The 9,811-nt window shown below is 43.3% G+C and overlaps 1 protein-coding gene across 1 annotated transcript in view; it reads left to right on the top strand.

Moving 5' to 3' along the window:
* Positions 1–3,095: 3,095 nt before the first annotated feature.
* slc27a6 (solute carrier family 27 member 6) overlaps positions 3,096–9,811 on the top strand; it is a 38,452-nt gene continuing 31,736 nt past the window's right edge. The window contains exons 1-3 of the mRNA XM_031802456.1: positions 3,096–3,808; positions 6,013–6,222; positions 7,500–7,658. Coding sequence (XP_031658316.1) covers positions 3,322–3,808; positions 6,013–6,222; positions 7,500–7,658 — 856 coding nt within the window. The 5' untranslated portion in view covers positions 3,096–3,321. The remainder of the gene's footprint in view (positions 3,809–6,012; positions 6,223–7,499; positions 7,659–9,811) is intronic.

Below are 9,811 nucleotides of genomic sequence, written 5' to 3'. Positions count from 1 at the left end.
TACAAGATAATATTTTTCTCCAGGTGGTGCTGCTATAGTACAAGAGAATCTGTTTCACCATATGTTGCAGCTATAGTACAAGAGAATCTGTTTCACCAGGTGGTGCTGCTATAGTACAAAATAATCTGTTTCACCAGGTGGCGCTGCTATAGTGCAAAATTATTTGTTTCACCAGATGGTGCTGCTATAGTACAAGATAATCTGTTTCACCAGGTGGCACTGCTATAGTACAAAATAATCTGTTTCACCAGGTGGTGCTGCTATAGTACAAGAAACTCTGTTTCACCAGGTGGTGCTGCTATAGTACAAAATAATCTGTTTCACCGTGGTGGTGGTGCTGCTATTTTACAAACGAATCTGTTTCACCAGGTGGTCCTGCTATAGTACAAGAGACTCTGTTTCATCAGGTGGCGCTGCTATAATACCAAATAATCTGTTTCACCAGGTGGTGCTGCTATAGTACAAGATAATCTGTTTCACCCAGTGGTTCTGCTTTTGTACAAAATGTTATAGTACAAGATAACCTCTTTCACCAGGTGGTGCTGTTATAGTACAAGATAATCTCTTTCACCAGGTGGTGCTGTTATAGTACAAGATAACCTCTTTCACCAGGTGGTGCTGTTATAGTACAAGAGAATCGGTTTGGAAGTCCAGTTGCAGAGTGTTTCTTCTCTTGACACTGACATATCCAAAGGCATGATTGGGTATTGTGCATCAACAGTGTTTTTTACAATGTGCTTTTGTGATAAGCCCTAGTATGAGTAATATATATTTTTAATTTTTAAATGTTTCTATAGTGATTGTGAGTTTTAAATGTTTCTATAGTGATTGTGAGTTTCAAGAACCTTCAAGCGAAGACATTGTCTGAGAAAACTGCTGTTTCATTCAGAGAAAGGCAAACAACCTTTTATTCTCTAACCTCTTTTACTGGTTCCTCAGGTGGGCTTGGCCATTGCTTCATACTGTACATACTCTAACCCGATGAGTAAAACCAAGAGATTACATTTTACAGACACTCTTATCTTGAGTGATTTATAGGAGCAATTAGGATTAAGTGCCTTGCTCAAAGGGCACATCAACAGATTGTTCACCTAGTTTGCTCAGGGATTCGAACTAGCAACCTTTTGGTTACTGGTCCAGCATTCTCAACCTCACAATGTGATCCCTTAAACGCTGTATTCAAAGCAACTGACAGTTACAGTGATAGTTGACTCCAAACTAACATTTGCTAGGTTCCCAAATGACATGAATCACTGAATTACTTTGAATTGGAAGGACACTACTAGAATGTTCTAGTTCTCACTGACAGAATAACACACCTTGACAATCAACAATTCTTGCCTGGGCCCAGTGGGGTTTTGCCTAAATAGAAGTGAGGTAACTCAAAACTGCTTATCTCTGTGGTTCTTGACAAAGCCCTTGTGTTGGAATAATGAGAAGTGAAATTTCTCAGGACATGAGACAGGTCTTCCTTGTAAAAGAGGTGTCCTGACCCTCTATAGGACTTCCCGGCCCTCTATAGGACTTCCTGACCCTCTATAGGACATCCTGGATAGATATAGACCCAGAGACCTTCCTCCAGGGAGGGGTACTGTCTCTTTAGCCGAATAATAATGACTGTTTTGAATGGACCAAAAGGGTCATATGAACTGAGAATAATTCTGACCCCATCCATAGTCAATTGATGCCTTTATACGAATGTTCCTTGTAACCTAATAAAAAGTTACAATAAATAAACACTGGTGTCTACGTAATATTTCAAGAAAACGTTGGTTTGTGGTAGAGCATGGTCAAATATATACGTAGGCTTACATCCATAAAAGGTCCAAAGGTTCAGGGCACTGACTGGCCATCTAGGGCATATTAGGGTCAGTCAGTCAGTGACCTAAAACTTTTTCAAACAGTCAGTGTCTGTGTTTTTTAATTCTGTAAGCCAGTAAATTCAATTTCAGACTGCCGACTGGGAAGAGTAGCAGAAATAGCTGGAATTATTGCATCAATTGCAAATGAAGTATCGTCACAAGCACATGTGTTGGTTGCTGAAACAACAGGCCTCGTTTTAGACCAATCCTTGTAGACCACGCAGAAGAAGGTTGAAAAGTAGCTCTGGCAGTGTTATCTGTGGCAAAAAGGATGATGATGATAACATTGATGATGTTACATTAAGAATGCTGTTACATTCAGAAAGATTATATTGTTAAAGGCCTAGTGCAGCCAAAATCTAGAAATTTCGCTGTGTTTTATATATACTTCCATGCTATGAGGTTGGAATAATACTGTGAAATTGTGAAAATGATGATAATGCCCTTTTAGTGTAAGACCTGTTTGACAAGAGTTGTCTCCGCTCAGACCACTCCCAGATAGTCCGAGCTAAATTTTTGCTTGAGAAATTCCTCTTTGCTAAAAAACCTATTTGTGTTTGTTTTCAATTAAAATGGTCAAAAATAATCACTGTAAAGTACTTGATTTGGACCAAAAGTACCAGAAAAAGTACCAGAAATGATTTGAAATTGAAAAAACAACAACAAAAACAGCATTGTACTTTTAAAATTAAACTGACAGTCTCTGCAAATGAAATTGTGAATAAAAGATTTCACAATATTAATTCTGAGTGAGGTATAGCCTACTGTCCCTGGCCTGAAACAATGTCCTCCTGACCGCACTTTAGGACAGGTAGAGTGGCAATAGGTGTCAAAAGAACAGCTTGACCTATCCATATTGGGGCCAAAGGGCCTCTATTAGCATGGACAGCACCATTGAGAGTTTCCACCATTTTAATGTAGTCAACTTTGTGGGACTTCTAATTTCATTGGCCTTATCCTTCCTGCTGACCTACATGGAGTCTTGTCCAACAGGGTCATTGGCTGGGATCAGCCAATTGTGAAGAACAAAAGTGACTACTTTAAAATTGAGATAGCCTCAATGGCTGTCCAGACGCTATAATGGCACAGATACAAAAGATGAGTCCTCTATCTATCTCTATGGATCTATCTCGGTTTTACAAATCTATATATCCTAGGCGTGGTTGATATTCTTGACAACGGCAAGAATGTTGACTGCAGGTCTTTACACATTTCGCTACAAACTGTCAGACTGGAGCGAAACGTGCTCTTGTAAGGACACTCCCCCTTTAGCGGTTAGTTGTACAACAAGAGTCACATGATTCCATGTGCGTTTCATAAGGCCAGAGAGCCAGCTAAGACTTTAACTGAATGCGCTGCTCTCCTTTACATCATTTTGTAACAATGCATCGGTCGGGACAGTGACATCCACGGCGTCTCGTTCTAGAATTGTCAAAGGAATTGGTTTGGAACTGGCGCGATGTTTTTCTCGTTGGGATCGGTGACAGCTCTAGTGGCTGGCATTTTCGCCCTACACGTTGTACAGAAACTGTGTTTCCCTTACTTTTGGAAGGATGTTTTTTATTTAGTGAAAGTCATCCGGTACGGCGCACGTCTGGAGATATTCAAAATTACTTCAAAAGTTGTCACTATCATTGACAGATTCGTGCAACAGGCAGAGCGAATTCCCACAAAACCTTTCCTTATATATGAGGGAATAACGTACACCTATCAAGACATTAACGAGCGGAGCAACAAATTGGCGAATGTCTTCCTCGAGCAGGGCACGTTGAAGAAAGGGGACTCCGTTGCGCTTCTGATGAACAATGAGCCCGACTTCATCTGTGTTTGGTTCGGATTGATCAAACTCGGATGTGCAGTGGCTTTTCTAAACACAAACATTAAGTCCAGATCGTTGCTACATTGTTTCAACTGCTGTGGGGCCAAGACTCTTGTTGTTGGTGCAGGTAAACATGTAATATAGTCTACGTAACAGTTGATGAGTGTCGCGTAGGCTGTTGGCGGCCAATCGGTGACATAATAATTAGATAATGAATGTTATTAGCCTACCACACGTCCGCCGTAATGTTTTTTGTTTGTTTGAAGATGTTTTATTTATTAATTAAATGTGTCCAAAGAAATGTAATGGGGGAAAAACATCGTTCACATAGTTGTAGCCCACGCGCCGGGTGTGTTTTGAGATCTGCAGCATTCCAGGCGATCTGTCATTCCACCCAGCAGCCTTACGAGCCTAAACAGTGTTGTGAAACAGGGATGCTCTAGCAAATGTGCTTGTGTATACTCCCCACTGAATTCTACGAAGTCCTATTGGTGTTACGAATTTTACCTACACACAGTCGTTGACAACGAGACATATCAACATGAGTAAGCTTGTTAAGTCCATATGGCCATGTTACCAAGGATGAAGCGTATTAAGGTGACTGGGTCAAATGCACAGTCAATGTAAATGTATTTCTATACGTTGTGGGGCAGTTTGCCCAGACACATAAAAAAAGTAATGGACCAAAAAGCACTTGGAGATTCTCCGTTGAGCAATAATTTTAGTCCAGGACTATATGGTCTCATCGAACCATGTGTAAAGCATTCCGGTTCATAGTGCTATTACTATGTATGCTATAATTCTAAATGGCCCATACACCTTGTATGATCAGCAATTAATGTCTCCATCATAGACACCGAACATGTTTTATTAGAAGCTCTTATCCAGGACAACTTCCAGAAGTGAGTACATATATATATTTGTACTGGTCCCCCTGTGGGAATTGAACTAACAACCCTGGAGTTGCAATTTATAGACTGTTTTCTCTGCTACCGCATGGCAAGCGGTACCGGAGCACCAAGTCTAGGACCAAAAGGCTCCTCAACAGTTACTACCTCCAAGCCATTTAGAGTTCTGAACAATTCATAAAAATCGCTGGCTTGGGGGTAGTAGCTGTTGATGAGCCTTTTGGTCCTAGACTTGGTGCTCCGGTACCGCTTGCCGTGCAGTAGCAGAGAAAGCAATCTATAACTTGGGTGACTGGAGTCTCTGACAATTTTATGGGCTTTCCTCTGACACCGCTTATTATATAGGTCCTGGATGGCAGGAAGCTTGGCCCCAGTGATGTACTGGGCCGTTCGCACTACCCTCTGTAGCGCCTTACGGTCGGATGCCGAGCAGTTGTCATACCAGGCGGTGATTTAACCGGTCAGGATGCTCTCGATGGTGCAGCTGTAGAACCTTTTTGAGGATCTGGGGGGCCCATGCCAAATCTTTTCCGTCTCCTGAGGGGGGGGGGGGGAGGTTTTGTCGTGGTATGTTTGGACCGTGATAGTTCGCTGATGATGTGGATGACTCTTGACCCGCTCCACTACAGCCCCGTCGATGTTAATGGGGGCCTGTTAGGTCTGCCGTTTTTCTGTAGTCCACGAGCAGCTCCTTTGTCTTGCTCACATTGAGGGAGAGGTTGTTGTCCTGGCACCACACTGCCAGTGCTCTGACCACCTCTCATGGCCCTGTCATTAGAAATGTGTTAACTGTAAGTCCCCTTGGCTAAAGACCAAATTTAGGATGACGACGTCCTAAACCTGCCGGGAATATCTCTCTTCCCTGTACTCACTCCTACTTTACTGCTTTCTTCAATGCTTCTGTGCTTACTCAGAGGCCTAATCTCATACACCTGCTTGCTGGCACAGTTGTCCTTCATCATCAGTGACGATTTTTATTTTACCTTTATTTAACTAGGCAAGTCAGTTAAGAACAAATTCTTATTTTCAATGACTGCCTAGGAACAGTGGGTTAACTACCTGTTTAGGGGCAAAATGACAGATTTGTACCTTGTCAGCTTGGGGGTTTGAACTTGCAACCTTCCAGTTACTAGTCCAACGCTCTAACCACTAGGCTACTTTGACAGTATTACAATCCTCATTTGAGATTGTCATGCATTTCACACACAGGATATAACGGATTGATGTCAATGGAGGGAACATGCAAAAAAAAACTTGACAATATGCGTTGAACATAATGGTACAGCACTAGTGTCCAGAAGCAACCACTTACATTTATTTAACTGAGTCCCAGATCCATGTGGTCTGTGTTGCCTGGACAAGGCAATTATTGAGTGATTCGCCCTACTGAATAACTCATTCACTTTACTATTATTCCTCTCAGACCTGTTGGACTCCTTGGAGGACATCTTGCCCAGCTTCCTGGAGGACAACATCTCGGTGTGGGCCATGAAGAACGAGAGCAGCCACACGGAGGTCCAGACACTGCTAGATAAGATGGACAAGGCGTCGGACAAGCCCACCCCGCCTGCCCTGAGGGCTGCCACCTCCCTCAAGGCCGCCACCCTCTACATCTTCACCTCAGGAACCACTGGTGCGTCTGTTACGTGTTTAATTGTCATTAGTTATACGTTAAAGGGGAAGTTCAGGATTTTACAACTTGATGTTAGATCTATGGGCCAAGAGAAACTGTAACTCATGGTTTGGTTTTCCAAACAGCCACTACAAACTTCAGCTATCTGTAGCCACCACTAGCAAATAGTCAATGGAAGTGATGGAGGCAAAATCACTTTCAAGTTCAATTCTGAACTTCCCCTTTAATGACTATTTAGTTGCATGTTAATCACGTATTAGTTGCATGTTAATTAAATTAATGACTCCTTAGTTCCACAGTGGAACGGTACAATGATATCTGACCGTCCTGTACCACAGAGGAACGATACAATGATATCTGACCGTCCTGTACCACAGAGGAACGATACAATGATATCTGCCCGTCCTGTACCACAGAGGAACGGTACAATGATATCTGCCCGTCCTGTACCACAGAGGAACGGTACAATGATATCTGCCCGTCCTGTACCACAGAGGAACGGTACAATGATATCTGACCGTCCTGTACCACAGAGGAACGGTACAATGATATCTGACCGTCCTGTACCACAGAGGAACGGTACAATGATATCTGACCGTCCTGTACCACAGAGGAACGGTACAATGATATCTGACCGTCCTGTACCACAGAGGAACGGTACAATGATATCGGACCTCTGTTCGCTTTTTCTATAATGTGTTGTATTGATTTCCTCCCATGTCCTTTCATCGTGGCCATTCTACAAGGTCTATTCAGATAGGATGTGGTTAATAATACAGTCACTCTGCAATTATTAGAGACATTTTCAAAGTTGGATAGTGATACAGCAGTCTGCATGACATTTTAGTCATCAAATAGGTCAGGGTAGGTATTTTTACATGACGTGTAGGCGTTTATTTGATCTGTCTATGTTATGGCATGTTCCCAAGAGGAGGATCAGATTTCATAATGAAATATGTTCAGCTTTCATATTGAAATATGTTGCACACAGGAGTCATTTTGTCTGTGACCAGCCACCACACACCGGGGTAAAGTTTCTCCCTAGGTACAGCTCTAGGATCAGCTTCCCCCTCCCCCAATGCAAACCTTAACCATTTAGAGGGGAAAACACTAAACTGATCCAAGATCTGTGTCTAGCAGCAACTTCACCCTACACCTACAATAAGACAGTAAAGAGGGGCTAAGAATGATGAGCCTTATGTTGCAACGTGTGTGTGAATAGCATTCTCCCGTGGTTGTCGTAATGTTGGTTGATGGTCGTGTCCGTGTTGTTGCAGGTCTGCCTAAGGCTGCGGTCATCACACACCTCCAGTCCCTGAAGGCTGCAGCAGGGTTCTGGGCCTACGGTGGGTCGGAAGATGACGTGGTCTACATCCCCCTGCCTCTCTACCACAGTGCAGCCTCTCTCATCGGTGTCGGGGGAACCATCGAGATGGGTAAAACGGCAGCAGTATCTCTATTGGCTCTGTTCAAATACTTTTAAAGATGCATCATTCCTTCCTTCCATACTTTCATATTTCCTTCCGCCAGCAGCATACCACCTTGTATTCCATTGCTGGCTTGACTCTCAATCTAAGGACAGTCCTGGTCGGTCAGTCCTGGTCGGTCCCTGGATGGGTGACCAGATGTAGCTGGAAGTGATGCTGAACGGCCAGTAGGGGGCCTTCTTTCCTCTGGTCTAAGGAAGGTCCAATGTTCCCAGGGCAGTGAAGGGGACATTGCCTTTCAGTGCGTAGGGTGCATCTTTCGGATGGGATGTTCAAATAAGTTTCCTGACTCTCTGTGGTCACTAAAGATCCCATGGCACTTATTGTAAGAGTAGGGGTGTTAACCCCGGTGTCCTGGATAAATGTCTAATCTGGCCCTCATACACTATCATGGCCACCTAATCATCCCCAGCTTCCAAAACTACTCATTCCTCCTCTAAAGTGCCAAATGGGATATTCTATTGGTTCCTTTGTACCAGTCACGCTCAATCAAACTCCGCTTAAGTATTTGAAAGAACACATACTATTTTTTATTTTTATTTTATTTCACCTTTATTTAACCAGGTAGGCTAGTTGAGAACACCTTTATTTAACCAGGTAGGCTAGTTGAGAACACCTTTATTTAACCAGGTAGGCTAGTTGAGAACAAGTTCTCATTTGCAACTGCGACCTGGCCAAGATAAAGCATAGCAGTGTGAGCATACAACAAAGAGTTACACATGGAGTAAACAATTAACAAGTCAATAACACAGTAGAAAACGAAGGGGGGTCTATATACAATGTGTGCAAAAGGCATGAGGAGGTAGGCAAATAATTACAATTTTGCAGATTAACACTGGAGTGATAAAAGATCAGATGGTCATGTACAGGTAGAGATATTGGTGTGCAGAAGAGCAGAAAAGTAAATAAATAGAAACAGTACGGGGATGAGGTAGGTGAAAAGGGTGGGCTATTTACCAATAGACTATGTACAGCTGCAGCGATCGGTTAGCTGCTCAGATAGCTGATGTTTGAAGTTGGTGAGGGAGATAAAAGTCTCCAACTTCAGCGATTTTTGCAATTCGTTCCAGTCACAGGCAGCAGAGTACTGGAACGAAAGGCGGCCAAATGAGGTGTTGGCTTTAGGGATGATCAGTGAGATACACCTGCTGGAGCGCGTGCTACGGATGGGTGTTGCCATCGTGACCAGTGAGCTGAGATAAGGCGGAGCTTTACCTAGCATAGACTTGTAGATGACCTGGAGCCAGTGGGTCTGGCGACGAATATGTAGCGAGGGCCAGCCGACTAGAGCATACAAGTCGCAGTGGTGGGTAGTATAAGGTGCTTTAGTGACAAAACGGATGGCACTGTGATAGACTGCATCCAGTTTGCTGAGTAGAGTGTTGGAAGCCATTTTGTAGATGACATCGCCGAAGTCGAGGATCGGTAGGATAGTCAGTTTTACTAGGGTAAGCTTGGCGGCTTGAGTGAAGGAGGCTTTGTTGCGGAATAGAAAGCCGACTCTTGATTTGATTTTCGATTGGAGATGTTTGATATGAGTCTGGAAGGAGAGTTTGCAGTCTAGCCAGACACCTAGGTACTTATAGAGGTCTATGAAAACCTGTATGAAAGATTGGTTAAAGGTTAAAGAAGGATTTTTAAGCCTTGAGACATGGATTGTGTATGTGTGCCATTCAGAGAGTGAATGGGCAAGACTAAATATTTAAGTGCCTTTTGAACGGGGTATGGTAGTAGGTGCCACCGGGTTGTGTCAAGAACTGCAGCGCTGCTGGGTTTTTCACGCTCAACAGTTTCCCGTGTGTATCAAGAATGATCCACCACACAAAGGACATCCAGCCAACTTGACACAACTGTGGGAAGCATTGGAGTCAACATGGGTCAGCATCCCTGTGAAATATTTGACACCATGTAGAGTCCACGCACCAACGAATTGAGGCTGTTCTGAGGGCAAAAGGGGGGCAGAGGGGTGCAACTCAATATTAGGATGGTGTTCTTAATGTTTTGTTCACTTAATGTAAGATGGTGTGTTGAGACATTCACTTTTTCCTGTCCAATTGTTTCATAACAAAAACACGATACAGTAGGTTTGTTTCTTAAGGAAA

Source organism: Oncorhynchus kisutch, linkage group LG23, assembly GCF_002021735.2.
Source record: "Oncorhynchus kisutch isolate 150728-3 linkage group LG23, Okis_V2, whole genome shotgun sequence".
Taxonomy (NCBI): domain Eukaryota; kingdom Metazoa; phylum Chordata; class Actinopteri; order Salmoniformes; family Salmonidae; genus Oncorhynchus; species Oncorhynchus kisutch.
Note: the sequence above shows the minus strand (reverse complement) of the source record. Positions and strands in the feature narration are given on the sequence as shown.